The sequence below is a fragment of the Fusarium subglutinans genome (genome assembly GCF_013396075.1).
Source record: "Fusarium subglutinans strain NRRL 66333 chromosome Unknown NRRL66333_c0000080, whole genome shotgun sequence".
Lineage (NCBI taxonomy): Eukaryota > Fungi > Ascomycota > Sordariomycetes > Hypocreales > Nectriaceae > Fusarium > Fusarium subglutinans.
In genome coordinates, this window is record NW_023502143.1 from 55,513 (window position 1) to 81,070 (window position 25,558).

Below are 25,558 nucleotides of genomic sequence, written 5' to 3' on the forward strand. Positions count from 1 at the left end.
CTCGACTCCATAAGTAAAATGATGGGGTACACCAAAAAGAATGCAATAATCATGCATAACGCTGCCATCGTCAGCATGGCTCAAATCGTGGAGAGTAGAACGAACATACCATGAATATACGTCAACGTGACGAATGTATCTTGATCAACAGTATTCACATCAAAATGCTTCGTCGCAAGATCAACAGTGAACAAATTCCCCGTCGCGTTGAAAGTATACGGTCCCCCAGAGACATAACTGCTATTCCACGATCTCGACTCCGAGAGATTCGCACGCAGTAGCGCTAGGAGACCGCCGACGCCAGATTGATGCCAGCATGTTTCTCGCGTGTGAAGCTTCGAAACCTCATGTTGTAGAAACTGCACCACGTAAGCTGTCCTCTCCGTGCTATTCATGGTCGCGTCAAATGCTAGTAACTGGATCAGGTTATCTGCCCGTTGAAACAAAACAAAAAAGTAACAAACACGCGGTTATTCCCAAGCGAGGAGATCGTATGATTTAAAAGACGATAAGGTAGATAGAAAGTTTACGGTGGGTTGATGTAGATATTTGCACAATTGGAACAAGTTTTACAGATCAAGCAAGGCCCCTTTCAACCTTATGAATCCCGGTACCCAAAACGCTAGTGGCTTCTCCGGAATAATATCTTCTATCATTCACCCAATTAATCCCGGATGCTCGGGGCTGTTTAAGCTTTCTGCTACCCTGTTTCAGAGGAGCAAAATAGCAGCGTTGGCCAGGGCGACGTCGAGCAAAAAAGTCAACTGCCGAGTTCAGCGGGCCCGCTAAGATAAAGCAAGTAAAGATGTCAGTGTGTCACAGGGCGCAGTGTGGAGATTGCGTACTCCGTAATGATAGCCCTCTAACTAAGTTAGTTATGCCGGGTAATCCGCTAAGGGACGTAGCAGGGTTAGACGGGGTTGACAAGCGAGAGCGAGCTCCGATGAAACGCGAGTCGGTGACGAATTGAGAGTCCGCGGGCCGATGGCGCGGTTTGACGTTGGGAATAGCATCATGTTGAGGCTTGGAGCAGAGACTAAATCGACGGCATTTTCGGTATAAAAGAGTTTTAACAAGCTAACTTCTCATGCAGATCCAGCAATTCATTAGTTTACAAACAACTTTAGTAAAAATGTCACCAAGTCCAAAGCCAAAGTCTTTTATTCGGCGTCTCGGCCAGATGTGAGTATCCCGAGAATACCGCGTTAGTGGCTACGCTGATAAACTTAGCGAGATGTGCGAATCAGCGCTCCATAGCCTTGACTACTACTGCAGTACAGTCCTCACATGCCGCTACACACTCCCACCATCCCTCCGCGGCTTCAAGAGTCAAGACAGAGTCTTCGGATGCTTCGACCAAGCGATCGCCCAAACGGTCCTTCAGTTTCCCCTACTGCAAGTTGGCCTTGTTGGTGAGAGCACCAAAAAGCCAGCTTGGGTGTCACTCCCATCGCTTGATCTCGCAGACCATGTATCTTGGGATGTCCGACCGGATTCGAGGGACTATGAAAGGGCGTTTGAAGCGAATCTGGGGTATCAGCTCGACGCCAAGTTTGAGAGTATTGAGACGAGGCCGGGATGGAGAATATGTTTGATGCGAACAAAGACAGACAATTTTGTTGATGTCATGTATATCTGGAACCATGCAAACCACGACGGTATGGGCGCCAAGATCTTTCACCAAACACTACTCCAAAGCCTCAACTACCCAATTTCTTCATCACTACTTCGAAGCGGATCTCGAGTCATGACGACGTCTATATGCAAGGATAACTTTCCCCAACCACAGGAGAAGCTAGCCAAGCATAACTTAAGCTTAGGTTATGCTTGTTCAGAGATCTGGCATGGTCTTTGTCCTTCTTGCTTCCACTCAACAGAGTCGAAAGCTCTGTGGGCGCCTATCCAGGCTGATCCCTACATCACGCGCTTCAAGACTATTGACATCGACGCCATTACCTTGAAGAAGCTTCTGGGTCAGTGCCGGGAGAATGAAACTACACTCACTGGCCTTATTCACGGAATCGTCCTAGCCTGTCTGTCCGTTGACATCAACGAGGGCAACACCGATGCCTTCCAAGTCGCAACAGCTATGGATCATCGAAAGTTCTTGCGTAAAGAGCTTCGGCCGTCAAAGTACGCATCTCTTGATCTCGAAAATAGCATTCAGAACTGCACTGCCTCACTCTCCCACGTATTCGACCACGAGATCGTCAGCAATATGAGAGCCCAAGCGCGTATTAACAACTGGCCTGCTCAACCCATCGAAGATCTTGAGCCCACGATCTGGAAAGCAGCACAGCAAATCCGCCGAGATATAGAAAAACGCCTCGACAGTGGTGTGAACGATAACGTAGTGGGACTAATGAGGGTGGTGTCTGACTGGCATGATTACCTCAAGTCAATGGAGAAAAGACCTCGTGACTTATCGTGGGAAGTTACGAATCTTGGTGTTATTGATGACAAGACTGAAGATGATGGTTTTGCGGTGGGGAGGGCGAGGTTTTCGCTGAGTGGGAATGTTGTTGGACCGGCGATTCAAATTAGTATGGCTTCTGTGAAGGATGGGGATTTGTCGATTGAGATTTCGTGGCAGGACTTGCCGGATATTCATGATGTTGCTCATAGGTTGGTGCAGGACTTGCGAACTTGGTTGTTGTATCTGGGTGCTTGAGAACCGCGCCAATGAATCATGGCATGTTGGAATTTGTTTACATTATAGATCTTGTGTGTTACCAGTATATAGATTATTAGATACCATGCATATAAAATGTCAGTTTAGAATATCATCAGCATCAGGCCTCAACCCAACCGACACCAGCTTAGTAGACCTTCTTTGCACACAAATTATACCACTTAGTCATGTCCTTCAACTTTCGTAAATATTATCTTAAGCCCACTGCCCTTTATACTTTTCAATTCACACCTAGTAACAGTAACTTTGCGTACTGTGATCAATGAGATTCAGGCTCAGAAATCGGCGACACTGTATTCTTGCCCGAAATCGCAACTCAAACAAGTCTCATAATACTAAAAACACTGGGACATATCTATCTGTTACTAAGTTCTTGATCAATCAAGTGTTGATGAGCTATAGGCCGTATCGAAGAATAGATTTATGTCTACGGAGTACTCCGTAGTTGTGATGAAAATACCCTGAAGCTGTCCCACGGAAAGCCAGGGTCCTGTCATCAGTGGGTTTAGCGCGGCAGGGCTAGAACAATAAGCTTCGAGCCACGTAACAATGGTCAACCAAAAGTGCCTTGTATTTCCATCGCTAACAGCTTCCCTAAATGTTATAGGCAGCTTGGCGCTAAACTTGAAATAAACAAACTGAATTGATTGAATTTGCCGACCAGATGAATCTCATAGTCATGACTCGTAAGGCTAACCTCCAGTGTTTGGACCAAGATCAACTTCAAGTCAAGGCGGAAATGAGAGGCTTGCGGCAGTGGAGACAGCTAAAAATAGAACACTCTGCTCAACCGCTGATGGTGCCAAAAATAGTTAGTCAGATAGCTGATGTGTTTAAGCTAAACTTGCTCCTGTCTTTTTGGCACATCTGATAAAGCTCCCAACCTTTTTTGCCTCGCTTCGCAGCTAAATGCTTAGCTTGATTGTTGCAACATCAGATCTACTCAAGCTTATTATCCGATTCTATAAACACAAGCCGTTCGCGATGGATTCCATTCCTTAGATCCTCCTGAATCTTATCAATCTTGTCTCTGTTCTTCTCCATAATCTCCCGTTCCTCCTTTCTCTCCTCTTCTGTCAACGGCGGAGGTAATATCCCTTCTGGCGGATTATACCACTGCTCTTCAAGCACTTGTGTCCCATCGACTCCCCGCCAGAACTTCTCGACTTCTGGGTCATAAGGGAGACGATCAATGAGGGCTTTGATGAGTGCAGGTCGCAGAGGAACGGCGTAGTGAATGTTACGATCAGCGTCGAGGAAGCGGAAAACTCCGTCTTTGCCGAGGTCTGCGAGACCCAGTAGATCAGGATCGCGATCCATGTTGCGTAGAATGTCGCTTATTTCTTTTTGATCGGGTGAGAGGTCTTTGTAGGCGATGCCATCTTCGCTACTGCAGCATGTTGCTTCAGTATTGGTTGATTCGTGAACCTCGGTGTTGGGTTGAGACATGGACTGTGATAATTTGTTGTAAGGATAGAGGTTGAAAGGGAAAACCGTCTTCACCTTGAGCTAGAGGTTCTAGATGCACCTGGTGAGAGCATTCTTATCAATTATAATGGCCATCCTGCATCATTCAGGTAGGCATGTGATAACTGTCTTCTAATCCCTGCTATGGGATCAACCAACAGTCACCTAACCAACAGATGGAAGAGAATGGTTCGATCTAATAACGTAATGCTTTTATCATTGCGGGCCATCCTCAAAGGTTCCCTTTTCTTGAAAACCCCGAATCTGTTTATTTCTAGTCAAACAGCCGAAAATCGTTGTTTGTGCAGCCATAGCGTTATTTGATGTCCCCCTTCTATTCCAACCAAGTAGATGTCAGATTCAAATGTACCGGCCTCTCTTGAAAACCACGCCAGTAAGACCAGCACACACATGGCAATGAGAGTACTGAGAGCAAAGTCCCGGACCAAAGCAAGGAGGATGAGAACATCTATTTCCATAACCTCGGACTTCCATATCTCTCTTGTTGGGAGTAGTCTGCTCGCCCTCAGGCTGCGGGTCGTTTTCCTCCAAATGTGTGAGCAAGTCGAGCACCTCTTTACTCATCTGTTCATCCGTAGCCAAGACAATTTTCTCATCAACTTCAATGACGAAGCCGCCGTACTTGGGGAGGAGAACTCCTCCAAATCGAGGGGCAGCATGCAACTCGTCCCAGCTGGTGACCCAGACCGCGTCGTCGGGGATTTCGGTGGTGTACTTGGCGCTCACCATGCTACCGGCAAGCAAAGTGGTTAGAAGGGATGAAACTATGGTACATCAGTCAGTATTTGGGACTTCGCTACAGCAGAGAGCGGTAGCCGTACTTAGCTTCATGTTTTTAGCTTGATTGTAAGTCAGTCTATGATTCTATGATGATAAAGGCTGCAAAGTAGTTAGGAGGCTGCAGTGGCATTTCATGAGATCATGTCTATTAACTAGTACTTATAGATGAAGAGTCATGATTACATGATGGGTTGACTGTGCCTTTTGGACCAAATTATTCATGAAGCTTACAGCAATGATAAGCATGAAAGCAGCTGTCATAAAAGGGTTGGTCAGATCCATTAAATGTCCTTTCCTTTGCATGATGGTTGCGAGATGGCTGAAGCGAGTATCCACCCATTCCAAAAGAAGCTGTCAGTCAGTTCTCGGTTGATGGTTATGGTATCAGCAAGAATTTTGCGACTGTGCCACGATTTGACAGACATATTACCTTGGCCAAACCGGTTTTAAACCCGTAATGGGGGAGAAAATTTACGAGCCTAGTGTTTCTGTGATGCTCATCCAGTCCTACAAAATGGCATACCGAAGTCTTCGCAGCAGCGAAAGTGAAGGACCAACAAAAGCCGCAGATCAGCCACCTTTAACGGACTCAGAGAACATGTGAAGCCGAAAATGGGTTGCCATTGGTTAGCTTGTCGAGTCAGTCAGTTTATGTTTGGCCCATTCCTAATGAACACGGGGAGAAACAAGATGTATTGAACTTCCGATAGACTAGCACATCTGTGTATACTGAAACGCTTTACCGGTAGTGCATCATGTATTACTTTCGTCAGCCTTGAATTACACCACTCTATCTAAAAGTCTCATTAAAGTGTCTTATAGTAGAGCTTCCTCTTAGAAAGTCTATTCAGTCTGCCGCTTCAGCTTCAACAGGAACTAACTCGTGTGACTCCTCAAAGCAATCTCCACCAAGCGTAAAACAAGGTAAGCATATATCAAAGTCCCCGCCTTCACAAATTCCACACCTCATATAGCCTTGGTCAGATACAGGCAAACAGCATATGTCGCAGTAACGTCCCTTATCTTGAGTCTCGTCTTCATGTGCAGATCTCGTTACATCAGCCCCCGAATCCTGATGACTGGGGGGTTCAGCCAACAGGTTTACAACTGCATCGTAACCAAGACTGGAAGCCCACCATGTCGCGGTCCTACCGAACTTATCCCTCGACTTGACATCTACAGCACACGCGCCGATAAGCCACCTAACGATCTCAACGCGGCCAAATCTTGCTGCGATGGACAAAGGCGTCGAACCCCAGAGGTCAGGCTCATCGATCGGCCCCATTGTGTCTGTAATAAGTCTGGCGATATCCATATTTCCCGACTTGCAGGCATTATGCAAAGTTGTTCGACCAAAATTGTCTTTAGAGGCGATATCAGCTCCATTTTGGAGAAGAAGCTGCGTTACCGCAAGATGCCCCATCCTTGAACAACAATGAAGTGGCGTTTCTCCAGAAGCTGATTTAATATCCACGTCAGCACCATTCTTGATTAGAATCTCCACTATGTCTGTCAAGCCGATAAATGAAGCCACATAGAGTGGCGAATCTCCGTCTTCGTCGCAGGTGTTTACCTGGGTACCGCTTTGAAGCAGCAGTTCCAGTATCTTATGATAGCTTGAATAAGGGAAGTAAGATGATGTGAGATAAAATTCGCCGTAAAATCCTTGTATGAATCCATGGTAATGACCATAAGTTGTAGCTAGAAACAATGGTTGAGGGTTTGTTAGTGCGGCACCCTTGCTGACAAGAGCTTTAAATGTGTTGACATGCCCGTGACCAGCGGCTACATCGAGTAATGAGAAGATGCGGCCATCCACTCTAACACTAGTGGGCTTTGCACCTTTATCTATAAGTAATCCGACGATTTCCGAGTGGTCGTTTTCGACAGCGTGCAGAAGAGATGACTTTCCGTTTAGCACTACCTGGTTTACATCAGCACCTCTCTCAATGAGAATTTTGACCAAGTCGACGTTTCCGTAGCATGAAGCCATAGAAAGTGGGGTGTCCCCATCTGCCGTCTCTTTGTGAATATCAGCTCCCCCATCTACAAGTAGTCGGGCTGCCTCGGTATTGCCAGCTGCCAAAGCTACATCGAATGCTGTTCTTCCATCATCATCGACCACTGAGACGTCAGCGCCTTTTGATAGAAGGAGTCCTATCGCTCCATCATCCCCATTGTCTGCGCTAACATGTAGAGCGGTCTGGCCTTCGTAGCATCTTACATTGATGTCTGCACCATTGTCGATGAGCAATTCAACAATGTCCTTACGACTGGAAGCGCAAGCCAAGAACAACGGAGTCGAATTGCCAAATGAACGATCATTCATGTCTAGGCTCCCTTCTCGTATGAGGTGCGCCATAGCGTCTGTGAGTCCACCGAAGACTGCAAGTACAAATGGGCTTATTGAACTGTCTTGAAAATCAGGGTCATCATCACCTATCAGCTCGGTCTTCATGAACTCTTTCACAAAGGGCCAGTTCTGGTTTCGACTATTGAGAAGAGCAATGCCTGCCTGTTGTAACTCCGGATCAATACTCTTGACGTCTCGGCAATGATGAAACCCGTAATGCATAGCATAGAACACGAAGTGTTTTCCTGATCTTCCATTGTTGTTCATCTTTACGCTTTCAAAAGCTCCCCGCAAGTTTATGAAACGAAGACAATGTTTTGCAAGAGTACTGTTGTGGAGATCTTCGTTAGTAACGCGAAGTTTCTCATTTGAGAGCAACGTATTGGTGCCGGGAAAGGTCTTGAGGAGGAGGTATTCTTTGACAGAGAAGTGTGACAAGTGAACCTCTTGTAAGCCAACAGAATACTCTTCTGATACATGGATACGTTCGGGGCTTTTGGTACTCTCAGACGATGAGACGCGCCGGACTTCAATCAGTGATCCGCAAAGCTCCAGGATCATACTATCGACATAGTCCTGATCGACACAATCTGGCATCTCATCCAGAGGCAACTCATCTATGTCATCTGTTATGAGGACGGCTTCCGTAATCTCGAACACTGTCAACGGTCTGAATGCGAACGCAGTCCATCGTAGCAATGAAAGAGCTCGATCTTTATCTGAGTCCGCCATCGAGTTGATTCTGGTCCATTCCCGGTCGTAGAGACTGTCAAGACCAGACGGAGTCTCATCAATCTCTCGTTCGAGTTGCTTTCTGCTCCGTCCCTTTCTCAGAGATCCTTCTTGGAGCTTAACCCACTGGAACTGACCGTTGCTTCTGTATGCCATCTTTCGTGCAATCGACTCTCGTGTTGGTTCGTCCTTGTTTGGTAACTTTGCTTTGACAAGTTCAGATGAATATGCCATTAGGTCTGGGCCAACGTCGTCTGGAGTGATGGTGTATTCACTGCATCCAGTGAAGTCTGAAAGACCTTGTTGGATAAGGGGATCGCCACGACTTGAGATGAGAATCTTGGTTTCAGTGTTGGAAGTAGCTTTGTGTAATTCCTGGAGGAAACACGGGACAGATTTTGTATCTGCACTTGACATGCCTGCGCACTCATCCAAACCATCCATAATAAGAATGCAGCCCGGAACGCCTACCATAACCTCGCGAAAAGCTTGTAGTATGGTTGCCTGGCTCGCCAGTGGCTCGTGCTGTGTTTGCCGGGTCTTTTTCACGATGTCTCGAGCCCCCGGGCTGCGTTGTATCATCATAGTCAGCCATGCTCGGATGGCTGAGAAAGGATCGTCGTGGCCATCGTATCTTGACGATAAGAAGAAGAACGCGACGGGCTCCTGTGCTGTCCTTTCAAACTCTTGAACAATTCTGGCGCAAAGGACCGTTTTCCCGAACCCAGCTGGGCCTCTGATCCAGAGTAGTTTGCTTGAGGAGGAGGGCTTCTGCCACTCTAGAAACTCATCGCGATGGAGAATCCATTCACATGTTTCTTCAACGCGCTTATCATTTGAGTCACTGAACACATCGCTTGGTGGCGGGGCCCCAAGCCATAAATGCAAATCGCGTATTTTATCATCTATAAAGGTTAGGCTGATCTGTAATCTTGGAATCAAGAAATCGTTTACCTTCCATCTCCTCCTCGATCTTTTGTAGTAGTTCTCGAATCTCCTCAGCATATGGCTGCGGGGTTGTGCTGATAGATAAGTCCTTGAGGCTTGGGCTTCGCGTCAAGGCAATTGAGGCCTTGGTGTTGGGGGGAACAACACTATAGAGATCTGACACGAGACCCGCAAGTGCTTGGACATGGCTTGTCTGTTTCAGCTTTCCGTGCAGCGCCCATGCTGTCTTCTGCCACTTTGAGATCTTGGGCACATGTGAAGTTATGTCTCCCGAGGTTGGGAATGATGTAGTCTTCTGAAGCCCCCCCGGACTTGGAGGATCATTCGAGGTTGCTGAGAAATCCTTGATGCTATTCAGTAGACCTTTGATGACTGCATACGTGCGTGGGTTATCAAGATCTGGATGATGGTTGTCCGAGAGCTTGCCCTTACTGATGCCGACACCGTCACCCCATCGCTCGAAGAGATGCATGGTCGCATTGAGTTGAGCGTCGAGCTGTCGCGAGTCGCGACCAGCTGTTCTGTACGAGTCAACCCGCTGCATAACGTCCATACAGGTGCTGAAAAGGCCGACAAGGCCGACAGCGAGTCCGACTGGCTCCATGATGTGTTTTTGCTCCAGTAAACTTAGACAATTATTCGATTTCTGATGTCGCAACGCGATATTTCTTGGTTGTCGTAAGAATTGCCGCGGGGTACGCATGATGAGGCTGAGTTGAGTAAGCCAACTTCAGCTGCAATGCAGGGGGGTTGAAAATCGATGAGTTAACCAATGAGGTCGACGACTCCCATGCATGTTCTCGCAGCGCGATGCAATTATCATTTCCAAGCGCTTAACTTTTCATACGTCATACTATGTTCTTTAGTCTAAGATGGACCTGGTACCACGCCAAACCTCCGACTTCAACCCAGCCTCATTCCATGTTGAAAGCATGCCACTAATCTCTCGATATTATTATATACTCATATCACATACTCAGCGGTGTTAGCTGTCCATATAAAAACAATGAGTAATCAATTTAGGCTCAGCTGACTGGAATCAGGCTATTCCTGAGCCCCGACAGGGATTTAGCAAGTACCACGGTATCCAGCACCAATCTGATCACGAGTATATCCATTTGCTACTCCAGCATCCTGGCACTGGGACATAAAGGTGCTCCCACTGATAGCGCCATTGTATTGCTCGTCACAGGTCTGTCCGTCCCATTTAGCCTAATAGTTATGTTAGCTATCTATATAAAGGCTGAGACCAAGTCCGAGTACTCACTGCACTGCTGGGATAGTTGTTGCACGCAATATGGGTGAGTCCCCAATTGACACCCCATCCGTTGTACCCACTGCCTGGTACTTTGGCCCAGTTGATACAGCAGTTGTGCGTGCTGTGGTCCTTACTTTTAGTCAAGAATTAGCCCTGGTCCTTTCGTAAAGAGGGAGAGTGTCTAATTACGCTTGGACGGCTCCTAGGAGGAGACTGGAAAAGATGATAGACTTGATAGCAGACATTGTTGCTGAAGTGGTCTTGGTCAGGGAGGTTGCTTTTTGCTAAGGGGTGAACATCTTCTCTCTTGTGAGGAATACGGCTGTGTATTTATAATTCTTTCTTCTTTATCTTGTCAACCGTGCTCATGGTTTGCAAGGGCTACGAATTATAGTTCGTCATACGAAACATCATACCACTTAGACTAAATGAAGTGGATAACACAATATACTGTAGTGGGCCTCTCAGAGGCACAACAGACCGACCTTTAACACCCTCGGGTTACTGCTGCCAAAGCTAAGTAGTTGACTTACTACTTGCCGACCGTATGGTTAGATCTGAGGTTATCATTACATATTACGAGGACACGTCGTTCTTCTTCACGATATAGGCATCTCATGACACACCAAAATCAGCTCTCCTACTCCCCATGTCTTCAATTTACCCATTTAAAGTGATTGTCGAGTTCTATGAGTAATTTCGAGGGCCTGGCCATTGTCCTCATAGCCTCATATCTAGATACCAGACAGCTCACTTCGTGACCTACTACAGCTGAGAATAATTACACTGCTTGACCAGGGGGCCTATTGAAGGAACTTCAGAGTTTAAGGTTTCGGTATACCTGGCAGCTGACAACGCTTGCCAAAAAATCGCACCAATGCAAGCATCACAGCCGATAGTTACCGAAAGTCTAAAAGATCTCGCTCTTCGTATCACAACCGTGGCATGGATCGTGGTGCGGATCTTTTCCACAGTTGGTACTCAGTTCGTACATATAGAATGGATTCGGTTAACCGGCACGGTTGTAGATGTGAAACTTATGGCGCGCATAGCAGAGCATTGAACGAGCTTGAACGAGCTGTGATTTTAGTCGGCAAGGGGTTGGTCCATGGATAGCCAAGCGAGCCAATCGTGTTATCACTACCTTTCACCTCCCATTTCCTTGGCGGTCAGGTATATAATCAAGACCGACGACGGAATCAAATAGCATCCGCTGCCGGTTTATCTAATGAGAGATTTAAGAAGAGTGGAAAATTTGGGTGGTTATTCAGAACCTTATTCCTTAGCATGACTCGTTTGCTTAAATTAAGGAGAAGTTGTCAGCCTACAAGCCATGTCTTCCGCCGTTATACGTGTAGAAGAAGACCTCATTGAAGGTCTATTCGGGGAACGGTGTGAGCACTCTGTGCTAAAGGATTTGAACACTGTCCAAACCTTTCTATTGAGCGAATTTCGAGTTGAAACCAGGTCCCATCATGTCCAGGGCAATGCCAATTACCCCCAAGCAACACTCCAGCTTCAACATATTCCATCCCTCAGAGAGATAACAAAGCATCTAACTTGTTTGACTCTTCCCTCCTCTTTTTTTAAACGTGTCAAGCTAGCTCACCCGCAAAAACATATCGTACGCCGAGCCCTCCAAGACACGTCGAGTCTTTCATACCCGAATCACCACGTTGTTCTCCCAACCACAGCCACATCGATAAGAACATCAATCTTTCAGGCAACATGTTGAATCTCGGGCATGTTCCCTGTGAGGAAGCGGCCAAGGCTCTACGATAGTTTAAGGAACCAGAAGACGCTCCAAAGATCGCCGCCTCAATCCAGATTCACTTCCTCTCCTTCTTGTTGTTGCTTTACTTTTCGAGGTGCTCCTCCGCCATGAATATCTTGCGCAAAATTACCTCCTCGCCTCTTGCGGCGGCGTAGTGGCAATGGAAAACATGCTGCGTTTTCTATCGCAAGCAGTGGGTTGTGTATCCGGATGTCTCGCTCAATGGTCGCCTCGTCGGCTGGAACGCTTTTACCTGGTTCATATTGTGGCTCTGCATGTTTCGGGGAATCGGTCCAACCGGGCGCGTCGTCTACTTCACAATGGGCTTGCCGATCGTAATGGCTATCATCCTCATTGGACGCGGTGTATCCCTCCCCAATGCTAGCTCAGGCATCAAGCTCTATTTCGCCAGTTGGCACAGCTCAAAACTCGCTGGTACCAAAATCTGGCGCGACGCTGTCGGTCAAGTCTTCTTTCGAGGCCCTGTGTGTGTTTGCAGTGTTCGATATCGTTGGGTATCTCGGCTGCGTGCTGAAGAGACTGGTGAGATTGGAAGCTATGGGCTCGGCTTCATGACGTATCCTGAGACCTTTGTCGAGATGCCTGCTTCAGGGTTCTTTTCCGTCATTTTCTTCTTCACCACCATGCTGCTCGGTATTAGTTCGTCCTTTGCTGTGTTGGATGCAGTCATGACGTTGATCCTCGATTCGCCATTTGCCATAAACTGGAATGGTAACGATTTGCTTTCTCCTTTCGCTTCCTCACTGCACTGAGTTGGTTACTTCTTTATGGATGGAATTGACCGATGGATCAATAGCATTGGCCTCGTCTTTGTCGTTTGGGCGGAATGTGTTGGCGCGACTACTCTATATCGATTCGAGGATGTTGTTGGTCAGGTCGGAAAGCCTTCATTTGCCTTGTACAATGTTGGTTTTCTGGGTGGTCAGCTACTGGGTATTATTGTCGGACACACTGCGACTCCTTGGGCTGGTGCCATTGCTGGCTTCGGGCTCTATTTTATTTGCCTTGCTGCTTCATTGTTCCTTGCAAAAACACCAGATGCCCATGGCGCACCGCGATTATTATCCAAGAACAAGCTGGCTTCCGTCTTTTACTACATTGCCTTTTACTCGGTAAGTTTGCCTCATCCACTCTGGACAAACCAATTAATTTGTGTGCTGTAGGACAACCAGCTAAGACACCATCTCAACTCAGTCATCGGCAATGGTAAAAATTGGTCCCTCTCTTTCATCTGGGCACCGATGCTACAATACGTCTCGGGTTCGATCCTGGCTATCATCTTCAGCTCGGCTTACCCCAGCTTCGAGGAAGTCAAGAATGATCCGCTATACATTCTCGGCTTCATCGTCGCGCGTCTGTTACTTTTCTGGTGTGTGATTGGTTTTGTCGTCCCCAGGTGGTTCAATGTATTTGTTGTCTCTGAGCGCCGTGATGACTGGAAGCAGCCGTATGCTCCCAATATCCTTCGAGGGACAACTGAGGGACAACTGAGGGTGAGGATGCGACAAAAGCAGAGACTGGTATGTCCGGTGGAGATGCGAGTATGTCGAACAAAGGTGTCAAGGCGTGATTCCGTGAAGTGTATTTTACTTAGTGTTACTGTGAGTGATGATTGGGTTTTGAATTATACCTATAGAGCTTAGTATCATCATCATGATCCAGTGTTTTGTTTTTCTAGCATTGTACAAGGCCGTCTAGCCCGCAAGCTCTTGGCCTGGCCGCATTTCCGTCACCATCCGCTGGGATTTTGCCGTTGAAACCATCGAGTGTGATGCTCCGACACTGGGAGAAAGCCGTTATCATCACTATACCCCTGTCCCTGGATTTTCTCGGACGAATCGGAGTAGTGTGCAGAACTGATAAGCGGCCGAGTTCGGGAATATCTTTTCCTATTCAAGCTACATATCTCAACGGCGTATCTCTTATCTCAAGACAACCCAGGATATGCATTGCGCTAACAATAAGCTTGTTTAGGCCCTGATCGATACGATACGTACGGATCAGGTGCTACAGGTCCAAGTGGGGGAAAATACAAGCCAAAGTAGCTTTATCCGTACGTAGCGCAGCCATCTGATGGTAAAGCTACGTACGGATTTTTAGTTGAAATGGGCACTAATTCTATAGGGCCTATCCCCTATAGTTATAGGGGATATTCCCTATAGTTATAGGGCTTACTTACTGTAATTACAGGGGATAGCCCTGTAAGCAATTTTAGCGCAACAAAGATACATTACCCTAAATTTAAGAGTACTTAGCTTACCCTAATAGGCAAGAAATATGCCTGTATCCGTAGGGATTGATCCGTACGTATCGTATCGATCAGGGCCTTATTATTCTTCCAACTCTAATTAACGTTTATCCAGAGAAATGGTATAAATGCAGTTAAACCGTTGCTTGGCAGTGAGTCGGTCACGATAGAATCGCGAGGGATTTCTTTGCAGTATTACCAAGCATGGTCGGTAAGAAATACACCGACAGGGAGTCGGGTTCAATTAATGGATCCGGGTCCTAAGACTAGAAAGGCAGCTGTGACGCCTTTTAAACATGGCTATCTCCCTGTTACCGTGGGTTCTACCGCCATTTGGCAAACCCACCTCTTTCTGCGTTCAAAATGAGAAGTTCTGCTTTACTATGGCCCCTAGCGAGTAGCCTGGGGTTACTCGCCGAAGCAGTACCCCTCAACTCCCCTTCTGTCAAGTTTATATCCCCCTCTAAAGTCAGCCCTGGCAGCGCACAAAACGTTGTTCTTGAATACAGCGGCGATGTCGACGGGCACTTTACCTTGAGTTATGGCGTATGCGGTGCCGATGCAACTGTCTCAGAGTCTGTGCATCACATCGGGTCGACGCATATTGGCCAGCATCCTCTAGCAAAGCGCCATCTTGATCACCAGGATAAGCGACCAACACGATTTGTCTGGCTGACATCGGATGATATTTCTGGTGGTTGCCTTAACGCCTTCTTGGACGGGGAACTTATCGGCCAGTCTGATGAGCTCGACGTTGTCAAGCGCCTTGCACGCCGAGGTGCGAAGAAGTCATTTGCGGACGTGGCTGGCGACGACAGCCTGTGGTTCGATGGCGTTGCATATCTCAAGCAGAAGCAACCTGCTGATGTTTTCGTTGCCGCTACAAAGAACAAGACCTTTGGCATCTTGGGTGGTGGCATGTCTGGTCTTTTGTCCTCGGTAAGTAATGCCCACCCTGGCCCCAAACGCGAAGTTAACGACTCATTCCTAAGCTTATTCTTGACTCTGTCGGAATCCATAACTGGAAGATTCTCGAGTCCTCCGAACGAGTTGGAGGGCGCGTCAGAACTGTTTACTTGAATGGTACCTCACCAGAAGACGGTCAATACCATGAACTTGGACCCATGAGGTTTCCATACGAACTCACCGACTCGGAGACAAACGAGACATTTCCTTTCATGGATCAACGAATGATCTTTCAACTAGCGAATTTTCTCAACGGAATGAACGCAGGCAACGAATCACTTCAAGTCGAGTTCTGGGACTGGATCCAAAGTTCTCCAAATACGCCTGTCGATTCACCCTTCCGACGTCCAGATGGTACATGGCCTACCAAGGCCGAGGTAGCGAATGACCCAGCGTATTACAACCCGCCTGTCTATCATAATGCGACAGCAGCTGGGGAAGCTATCGAGGCTTTGGATGACTTCAAAGGTCTCACTCCCGAGCGAATTCGTATGTATGCGTCCAATATCTTCAAAGCATACAAGCAAGCCAAAGAGGATGGCGCATTCGATTACTCTGAGGTATCTTACCTTCGAGATGTGATTAAGACAGACCTCAACACGACTGATGAAGTCTCGCCCTCGCATATCTATTGGCCTATGTGGGAATACGAAACCATTTACTTCCTGGCCAGTAAATGGGTCACTATCAAAGGTGGTTTGAGCAGGTTACCCGCTGCATTTGAGCCGCACGTAAAAGACAGAGTTCAGTACAACGCCAAAGTCAACGGCCTGCACTATAACAAGAACAACACTCTATCCGTGTCCTGGAAACCCACTGGCTCTGAACCTTTTAGCACGCCGAATAATGTTGAGAACTTTGACTATGTTCTGAACAGTGTTCCGCTCAACTTGATGAAGTTTTGGAAAATGCCCCGATACTCAAGTCTTCTCAAGCGCGCAATCGATAGAACCTTATATGCCAACGCTTGCAAGGTCGCTGTTCAATTCAAGACGCGCTTCTGGGAACATCTCGATAAGCCTATCATCGGCGGCTGTACTCGCCTCACCAGCCCTCAACTAGGCCAGGTCTGCTATCCGTCATGGCACATCAACTCCACCGGCCCTGGTACTATGTTAGCATCTTATCTCTCCGACTACGAAGCAACAGCAGCATGCGCCATGTCCGAGGAAGAACATCTAGCCTACATCAAGAACGCCCTTATCGAAGTCCACGGTGATGTAGTCGAAGAGAACTGGACTGGCAACTACAAGCGGCAATGTTGGGAGCAAGAGGAACATCATGCTGGTGCTTTTACGATGCAGATCTTTGGACAGCAGCATTTGTATCTCCCTGCGTTTTACCAGACGGAGTTCAACACTGTTTTCATTGGAGAGGCAGCCACCTTTACACATACATGGATTTTTAGTGCGCTTGAGAGTGCGGTGAGGGGTAGTGTGCAGCTGTTGTTGGACTTGGGGCTCGTCGATGAGGCGAAACAGGTAACGCAAACATGGATGGCTCGTTGGATAGACGTGTAGATAGGACAGAGGCGATGATAATTATGGCTCAGCTACCTGCTCACAATATCCCTCATACGCCACTTAAGGGAGGGAAGAAAGCTCGGGACATGGATCCTAAATGACAAAAAGACTTGAGTACTTTAGCATAGATGTAGGATACCTTTAAATGAGTTTTTCTTCATATCAATATCAAGGTCTTATGTTCTCTTACTCCCCCAGGGTCACGACGATACTGCCTTCATGACCGTTGCTAATCTTGAGGGAGTCTTATCTTAGAGATCGACACCGTAGCTCCACCAAGGACCCTGCAGGATGATGAAAGTCCCCGTACAGCCAATGGGCTATTTCACCGAATTTAAGTCCGGCCACTGCATGCTGCAGCATCAGGCGCTGATACAACGCGTAAGTTTCCGATGATCTGCACAAACTGGCCGTGATGCCATTGGACTTGGCTAGCTTGGCTGCTAGCGAGTTCGGACGAATGAATTTCACAAACATGTCTCAGATAAACAGTCACAAACATCAAAGAGTGGTAATTTCTATAAGATCTGTATTCATGCTAGACTACTAAAGTCATGGGAGTATCTGAATGGTCATAGCTACAATCGTAGCTTCTATAGATGCGTCAAATCGTGATAATAAGCAAAAGTTGGTTCCAGCAAGCTAGAACAGAACGTCGAATGCCAGTTCGACCTTAGACGGCGTCAGTCATGACTCCGTTGTCACCCTCAGACTCAACGTGAGACGCCTTCTCATCGTCAGTGCCGAAGCCATACTCGCGAGCCTTCTCGTGAACCTCGTGATCCTCCATGCGGGGAAGCTGCTTGGCAGCAGTCACGTAGCTGATCTTCTCGGTGTAGCCCTTGGCGAAGATCAGATCAATCTCCTCGAGAGATCTACCAGAAGTCTCAGGGTAGAAGAAGTAGATGATAGGGAAGAAGCAGGCGTTCATGGCAGCGAAGAAGGCGTAGGTGCCCCAACCGTTGGTGCCAGTGCCATGAATCATGACCGGGGTGATCATGACGATGAAGAAGTTCCAGAGCCAGTTGGAGACGGTGGAGGTGGCGTTAGCCTTCGCGCGGGTCTTGAGAGGGTTGATCTCAGCGGGGTAGAGCCAAGGGAGGGGCAGCCACGTGGCACCGAAGAAAGCGATGTAAGTGAAGAGGCCGACAGCAGCGCCCTTGGAGGCAGAGGCAGTGCCAGGGATAAGGGCGCCGAAGGAGAGGATCATAGACAAGCACTGGCCGACGGTTCCAATGAGGAAGAGCTTGCGGCGACCGACGCGCTCAACTGCGAACCAAGAGGTTGTAGCGAAGATGGAGTAGATGATCATGTTTACACCACCGAGGAGGAGAGCCAGGTTGTGATCGGTACCAATGGACTTCTGGAAGAGAATGGGGAAGTAGTAGATGACAGCATTGCAACCGGAGAGCTGCTGCATCATCTGAGAAGAGGCACCGAGAATGAGACGTCGGAAGTGCTGAGTCTTGCCGCCAGTGAAGAGAGCAGAAAAGGGAGTCTTGCCGCCCTTGTGGCCAGCAGCAGCGATGGCCTTCTCAATGGTAGCCATCTGGGTGGTCACATCATGGGAGTCACGAGCCTGACCGTTAAGACCTGCTAGAATTGTCGCTGCTTCTTCACGACGACCATGGGTGAGGAGCCAGCGAGGCGACTCGGGAAGCTTCATCATCATGACGAGGACGATGGAAGCAAAGACGACCTGGAAAGCGATGGGGAATCTCCAGACGAAGGGAGCGGGACCATAGGTACAGCCGTAGTCGATCCAGTAGGCGATCAGCGTTCCGATGGCGACGTTGCCGCCTTCAATGCAGATGAGCTTGCCTCGGTTGTGAGACTCACTGCACTCGGCCTGGTAGGTAGGGATAGTGGATGTGTTGACTGAGACGTTAGCATCGATGCATTCAATTCTGAGAATGGTGGAGCAACTTACTTCCGTTTCCAATACCGGTGATACATCTTCCAATAATGAACTGCGCCGTAGCGCCACCGCTAGGAGGAACAGCAGAGATCTGAATGATGACACCAATGATCATAATAATAGCACCGAGGAAGATGGACTTGCGACGACCAAGACGGTCACCAAAGTTGAGGATGAAGAGGGCACCGAGGAAGCAACCGACAGCGTAAATGGAGACGACAAAGCCTTCGTATGTCTCATCAAGAACCTGGGGGAAATCGTCTGTGAAAGCGGGAGCTGAGATGATACCGGACATGACACCTTGATCTACATGAAACGCAACCTTTAGACTTTGCTCAGACGCACAGATACCTGGGGAGACAAAACATACCATAACCGAAGAGAAGAAAGTCTGTGGTAGCGACTATAGTGATGAGCTTTTGAAGACCCTTACCGGTCTTGCCCCAGTAGTGCGGCACACCATGCTCGTTGTCGACGTGAACCATGATGACTGATTTCTTTAAAAAAGACCAGCTCTTGATGTTGGATAACAGTTCAGACCCAATTCAAGTCCGGGAGATTCACAATCCTTTATAAGGACAATCAGCAACACCAGCGCCAAGTAAACTCTGGAGCCTACGTGGATCACTTCACCCACAGTTCCCCAATGTTTTATTGCCGTTCATTGTCACAGTATACAAGTGGAGAAGAATGTAACTTGATAAGCCGAGAATGACTCGGGCCCCAAAAACTTGGCACGGTGCAAAAACTTGGAGTACGATGAGGAGAAGAAAAAATATGGTCCCTTGAACCCGATAACCTTAGATAAACAACACATGTGAAGGGTCGAAGAGATTTCTAGCCAGTAGATTCATCGCGAATAACGTCACAACGGGAGCTACGCTAACTCAGGGGCCCCGCTGACGTAAAATATGAAGAGAAAAATACTGGGTCTAAAAGAGTGAGAGTTTAATTATCGGTTGGTGATAGCTAGAAGAATAATGTTGAAAATTTTTAAATATGGGTAAAATGACGTTGGCGGAATAGATACGTCATAGGCGTTGGTGATCTTCACAATTTCCTGAAAGAGACAAGGACCCTTGAATCGAGATGCTCCATCCCTCGGCTCTTTATCCCTGTACGTGTGTGTGCCATTACATGAACTAGATCAATCCCTCATACGAGTTGGAGAAATGACGATTGTTAATGTGACGCTTTCTTACACCGCATTAATATGTTTTGAGGAAAGATTGCTTCTTTTGACAGATAGAGTTGGCCATCACTAAGGGATTGTCAAGATGTGATCGGCATATCAACAGGACGCAACATAACATAACCGAAATAAAGCACGGAGCGAGATCTTGCGGAGTGATTACTCCAGAGAAATAGAAACAAAAGCCCGAGAATAACCATAAGTATACTCCATACGGAGTAAGATCACATCACCCACCGCAAAAGTCCCCCCTTTTCTCCAAGTTTTGTGCTGTCGTGATTTCTCAACCCGCGCCGAGAATAATTGGGGAATAGTGCCGAGGTGTGTGGGGTTTTAGTGGATAAGGCTTTGGGATAAGAATTCTGCGCTAAAAAGTCTCACGGCAACGTCATGAATTTCCTCGGGCGGCTATTCCGTCACTCGTGGCGAAAATGGTACCGGGTAGGGCGCGGATAATTATTATTCAAGATGGTGAGTCGCCTTGTGAGGCTATCGCCACTGCCTATCTAGAAGGATAGAAAAATTCTAGAAGATTTTTCGCGTTTAGTGCTTTTCAATGGCTTGGATTTCTGAATGTGCATTGGCGATCGTTGATTTGGTTGACAGTGCACCTTCAAGGAGCTGAATGTGAGACTACATGCCACAAAACATCCCAGGATCGAATCACAGCAGAGTAAAAGACCAGATAGCGCGCAAAGCACAACAGAGTGAAATTAACTCAACAATAAGCACGCTGATCTCATGTCTCATCCCAGTAATGCCCAGAGCGATTGTCATCACGAGTTATCTACAGGACCCTCATCGGTTAGACAAATTGGGTCTTCCGTGGATATCTTGGCTTTCTGATCTGCACTTCTCCCCAGTGTTTTTGATGATGAAAAGTGGTCAGCAAAGGACATATTACTATAGCTGTATAGGCTTTACTTGGCGTGATTATGCGTGCGGGATGATTGTCACTGGCCTGTGAGCTGAGAATTTCCCCGTGTTCGCAAGCGAGAGATGGAGAAAACCTGGAGCAAATGGTGAGTTTAACATTGGCATAGGGTAGTCTACATCCATATTGGGGTAAGACGCGCTATGTTCTACGCGTTGAGACGCGTCCCCTTATCCGGGCTAGCTAGTTCCAGCAACAGGGTCTTGATCTCTCGTCACATTGCAATCCCGACAACTCAGCAGTCACTGCACATCCCAAGATAAGCTTAACAATTAAACATCAAGTACCCTGCTCAACGAATTGACTTATGCGCGTTTATCGTCCTTTAAAGACAACTTATGCTGTTGATCTCGTCGTTTCCCAAGATCAACGTGCCTCATTTCCCCATTAGGAAATTCTCCTCGTTCACGCGTGCAGAGTCAAACTTCATGATTGGACCGCGTCTTGAGACGGCCATCAGAAAAGATTCCTCCTCAAGCCTCCGATGATAGCTGAGTCCAGATATAAACTGGGTACCAAGCACGACCCTCGGGCCAAGACTTGTTCCGTCCCGCTTGATCCACAATCTTACAGTTCCCGCTGTTGGTCTTGTTTGCTTATCTTTCTTGGCTGGCTTGGAAGGGAGTGAAAGCGGTAAGCCGACGTTGGAGAAACTCCGCACTACGACACCGCGAGAAGCGACAGAGTTTATGCTTGATTCAGGAGCTGTGAAGATCAATGAATTTGCAGGGAACGGACCTTCTGACTGTAATTATCTGCCTTGGCGAGGCATTGAGAGTATATCTTGGCGGTGCAGCATGGCCGAAAACAACTCACCTTGTGTAGGTAGGGGAGAAAGAATTATCCCCGCGCGGGGGTAACCATGCCGACTCGAAACTCAGTTTTAACGACAGTCATGGACGAAACCCCGAGTCGTCTCGTCAAGAAACAAGGTCCATGGACCATCATACACCCGCCATGATTAACCTGACTCTCGACTCTACAGGTATAGGGACAGCGCACGGTATTTGACGGAAAGCAGCTTTATTCTGAACGTGAAATATTGTCAAACCAGACTGATGCAGTGTCCCGCTCGGCTCTATCTGCGTCCTGCCACCACAATGGTCTGTACACCAATTGTGTTCTCTCATAAAGTATACCCTTAGTCCTTCTTCGCAGTCCATACCACAGCTCGGCGCAAGCTTTCCATGAACCAAGTATCTTTATACGCTTCATCAAAATGGCCCAGAGCAGTGTAGTACACTCTTCCCTTTCCGACCGTTTGAGTCCACGACAACGGAAACCCTGCCGATTCAGCGCTCTCCTCATTACCCCCCTGCACCGAAAGTAAGATAGTGCGGCCATCGATACGCGGGTGAGATCTGAATGTATACACCTCGTCGAACCACGTGAACTGCCCCGCTTGAAGAGACTCTGTCTTGACAGGACATACAGGAGCTTCTTCAGGTGCAGAGTCTGGACCAGGAAGGGACTGATAACCGTTGATGTAGTGATTTGAGGTTTCGACCGCGAGAGTCATCCACTGTGGCGGCGGGTGGCCATTAAACACCTCGCCCAAGATCTTGGTATACCTGGCGTTTGTCTTTAAGCCAGATGTGGCAGCGTGAATGCCTACAACACCACCGCCATTTTCGACGAAGCTTAGCAAGGAGGTGACTTCCTCTTCATTCAGATAATCGCCTGTGTTATGTCCGAGAGCAACGACGTCATAGTTCGAAAGAGACAGCAACTCTGTTGAATCTTCAGTTGCGCTCACGGAGAATGGTAGTGAGTTAAACGCCGAAATCATGGCGGGAATGCAGTCATGACGATAGCCGCGGGTTTTGGTAAGAAGTAGTACCTTGATCGAGTTTGGTGCTGTCGATGCCATTTTCCTTGACGGGTTTTCGCAGATTTGAAATAATTAAGAGAGCTTCAAGTGAAGACGCGCGATACAATCATAAGCTACCGGTCTATTAAATGATTTAGAGGAACCTCATTTAGCCATCATTGATAATGCTGATGGACGAATGAGGTGATGCAACTGTGGAGTGAGTCATGCCGAGGATTGTGATTGGTGGATGAATTTGGCTCCGTTCATGAAGCTGACGGTTTGGTCAGCATTCTTGCATCTTACATCAATGTTAAGATGGATAGCGAAAGACTGAAATAAAAGATTCTATTGTAAAATCATCTAAGTCTATATGCTATGTCTAAACGCAAACCAATTCTAATCCCAGTACCTCCGATCAAGCATCTATATCCATCTATAGGCGGCTAGTGAATGGGTTGGCCCTGGTAGGAGCTTCCTGACCAAAGATCTCAGGATGATCAGCCTTGATCATATCGGCACCCTATGAAACATGTCAGTAAATTCATCAGAATTGGGTTGAAAATATCTTACCTTCTCTCCAATCATGTAGACAGAGTTCTGAATGCGGCAGTCAGGAATGACAGGGATCACGGAGGCATCAGCAATGCGGAGGTTCTTGATTCCGTGAACGCGGAGGCGAGAGTCAACAACACCCTGCTGGATGTTCTTAGAGAGACGTGCAGTACCGCAGGGGTCTGTGAGCCGTGTTAGCACAAGATTTTAAAATGATGATAGAGTGGACTTGCGGAAACCAGTCTGGCTGCGATCGAGAACAGCTCTCTTCATCTCCTCATCAGACTCAAGGGGCATTCTCCAAGGATATTCGCCAAGGACAATGTCCTTAAAGCCCTTGCCAGTGGTAAGAACATCATAAGTCCAGCGAACACCTTCGCGCATAGCAAGGATATCAAGATCATTGCCAAAGAAGTTGAGGTTAATGTTAGGCTGCACAAGAGGATCGTTGTTGTTAAGAGTGACTTGACCTTCAGATAGTGGACGGAGAAGGTCGACGATGACGGTCATGTAGTTGCCCTTCTCGGGGACGGGGTAGTGCCATTGGAAAGCAGTACTGAACATGCCGACGAAATCGAGTTCGAAGTGAGGTTGACCCTTAGGACCAAAGGGGTCTAGACCACCGTTCGCAGCCTTGGCTTCACGGTAGGATTGGTGCTGCTCGAGACGCTCATCGATACGAGGAAAGCCGACGAGTTCGAGGAGACCAGAGCTGACAGGACCGGTCTTGTCACGCTTGTACTGAGCGACAGCAGCGCTGTTGGCGGCTCCATCTCGAAGGATGTAGTCCTCTAGACCGAAGCCATCCTTGACCTGGAGAACGAAGGGAACGATAGGGTGATCGAGAAGATGCTGGCCAACGTGAGGAGAGTCGAGCTTGACGTTGATGTCGTTCTTCTGGAGTTCCTTGGCGGGACCGACACCAGAAAGCATGAGAAGCTTGGGGGTTTCGAAGACGCCCTGAGATAGAATGACTTCCTTGCTGGCGAAGACGCTGAGTTCTCCCTTGGTATCGGGGTTGATGACGGTGACACCAAGACAAGTGTTGGTGCGGGGATCAATGATCAGCTCCTTGGACTGGACGCCATAGAGGATATTGACATTGGGCTTGTTCTTGAGATACAAGAAACTTCCCTGTCGCTGACCCCCATGAATAGTATCAACACAATGCGTAAGACCTCTCATCTCGCCATCATAAATATTCTCCGTCAAGACTTCGCCCTTGGAAACCCACGCTTCAGTCAGAGCATCACGCCAAGGCTGCATCTCAGGAACAAGATCCGCATGCGCAATCTGAATAGGTCCCCCCGAGCCAATCTTCCCCAGCTCAGCAGGATAAAGCCCCTCCTCATCATGATAAGTCGCACACCTGCGAAGATACTCCACACAACCCTCCCAGTTCCAATCCTCGCCGCCAAAAGCCTCCCAGTCGTCAAAGGTAGGCTTGGAGCCAGGGATCCAGGTGAAGTAGTTGGCGCAGGACGAGCCGCCGAGGACTTTGCCGCGGGTGTTGGGCTTCTCGATGCGCTCGTAGTCGTCGCGCTTGATCATGGTGGACTTGTAGGCCCAGTCGTGCTTGCTGCCGCGCAGGTTGAAGGCCTTGGAGGGAGTGGTGATTTCAGGGACTTGGTGTGGGTTGGGGATGCCGGCTTCGATGATGAGGATGCGGACGTGGGGGTTTTCGGCGAGACGGCCTGCTACAGTGTTTCCTGCTGTGCCGCCGCCGACGATGATGAAGTCGTACTCATTTCCGTTTGCGACGAATGCCATTTTGTTGAAGATATTGCGAGGTGAGGGAGTTGATGAGATGAGTCTGGTTAAAGAGTTGATATTAGAGAAGTGAAGATGCTTTGGAGTAGTTGAGATGTTTGTAAGTGAAGCTTGAGTGAATGCTGGATTGCAAAACACCAAGACTCATCGTGAGCTGTGATATTTATATATTCCATCTTGCAATGTCGTCACTGACCAAGTTCTCCATGTTCAAGATGGACATTCCCGACATACGCGTCTGGCGGCACCGAAATGCCGACAGTTCTGCTGTAACATTGATCTTTGCTTCTATACGGATCTCTCGGTACTCAACCAGTGACGTATTCCCCATACGAAAACTCGAGCACCTTGGAGGCACAGTCAAGCCTCAAACCGCAAAAAACTCACAAATCCCGCACAAAACCCGTGTGACAGAAACGCCGAGTCAACCCCCAAAGCGCCATTAACTGAAAAACTCGCAAAACCCGGACAAAAACCGTGTTACAAACAATCTGACAAAGATGCCGAGTCAGCTCCGGTGACCATTTCTAGAACAGCTTCGCTCGGGGTCCAGTTTTTAGCGGCTCTTCGGCAGGGAGTGCACTAGCTGTATGCAG

The 25,558-nt window shown here is 47.9% G+C and overlaps 7 protein-coding genes across 7 annotated transcripts; 2 read left to right on the top strand and 5 right to left on the bottom strand.

Annotated features, from left to right (window-relative positions):
• Window positions 1–1,132: 1,132 nt before the first annotated feature.
• Window positions 1,133–2,671, top strand: FSUBG_6919 (uncharacterized protein; the record flags this gene model as incomplete). The annotated part of the gene is made up of 2 exons (XM_036685168.1): window positions 1,133–1,182; window positions 1,231–2,671. 2 exons carry the CDS (start codon window positions 1,133–1,135, stop codon window positions 2,669–2,671), a joined length of 1,491 nt encoding a protein of 496 aa, XP_036537573.1.
• A 960-nt stretch (window positions 2,672–3,631) lies between these two features.
• On the bottom strand, window positions 3,632–9,597 carry FSUBG_6920 (ankyrin repeat domain protein; the record flags this gene model as incomplete). Its single annotated transcript, XM_036685170.1, has 5 exons — window positions 3,632–4,144; window positions 4,571–4,944; window positions 5,002–5,019; window positions 6,113–8,950; window positions 9,000–9,597. 5 exons carry the CDS (start codon window positions 9,595–9,597, stop codon window positions 3,632–3,634), a joined length of 4,341 nt encoding a protein of 1,446 aa, XP_036537574.1.
• Window positions 9,598–10,061: 464 nt separating this feature from the next.
• FSUBG_6921 (uncharacterized protein) lies at window positions 10,062–10,496 on the bottom strand (the record flags this gene model as incomplete). The annotated part of the gene is made up of 3 exons (XM_036685171.1): window positions 10,062–10,205; window positions 10,261–10,372; window positions 10,441–10,496. The coding sequence occupies 3 exons, from the start codon at window positions 10,494–10,496 to the stop codon at window positions 10,062–10,064; spliced, it is 312 nt and encodes a 103-aa protein (XP_036537575.1).
• A 1,849-nt stretch (window positions 10,497–12,345) lies between these two features.
• Window positions 12,346–16,780, top strand: FSUBG_6922 (amino-acid oxidase; the record flags this gene model as incomplete). Its single annotated transcript, XM_036685172.1, has 6 exons — window positions 12,346–12,757; window positions 12,800–13,158; window positions 13,210–13,566; window positions 14,340–14,349; window positions 14,689–15,233; window positions 15,287–16,780. The coding sequence occupies 6 exons, from the start codon at window positions 12,346–12,348 to the stop codon at window positions 16,778–16,780; spliced, it is 3,177 nt and encodes a 1,058-aa protein (XP_036537576.1).
• A 676-nt stretch (window positions 16,781–17,456) lies between these two features.
• FSUBG_6923 (sugar transporter stl1) lies at window positions 17,457–19,186 on the bottom strand (the record flags this gene model as incomplete). Its single annotated transcript, XM_036685173.1, has 3 exons — window positions 17,457–18,661; window positions 18,714–19,007; window positions 19,072–19,186. 3 exons carry the CDS (start codon window positions 19,184–19,186, stop codon window positions 17,457–17,459), a joined length of 1,614 nt encoding a protein of 537 aa, XP_036537577.1.
• Window positions 19,187–21,968: 2,782 nt separating this feature from the next.
• On the bottom strand, window positions 21,969–22,697 carry FSUBG_6924 (glycosyl hydrolase; the record flags this gene model as incomplete). The annotated part of the gene is made up of 1 exon (XM_036685174.1): window positions 21,969–22,697. One exon carries the CDS (start codon window positions 22,695–22,697, stop codon window positions 21,969–21,971), a length of 729 nt encoding a protein of 242 aa, XP_036537578.1.
• A 376-nt stretch (window positions 22,698–23,073) lies between these two features.
• FSUBG_6925 (glucose-methanol-choline (gmc) oxidoreductase) lies at window positions 23,074–24,962 on the bottom strand (the record flags this gene model as incomplete). The annotated part of the gene is made up of 3 exons (XM_036685175.1): window positions 23,074–23,160; window positions 23,211–23,374; window positions 23,432–24,962. The coding sequence occupies 3 exons, from the start codon at window positions 24,960–24,962 to the stop codon at window positions 23,074–23,076; spliced, it is 1,782 nt and encodes a 593-aa protein (XP_036537579.1).
• Between the last annotated feature and the right edge of the window lie 596 nt (window positions 24,963–25,558).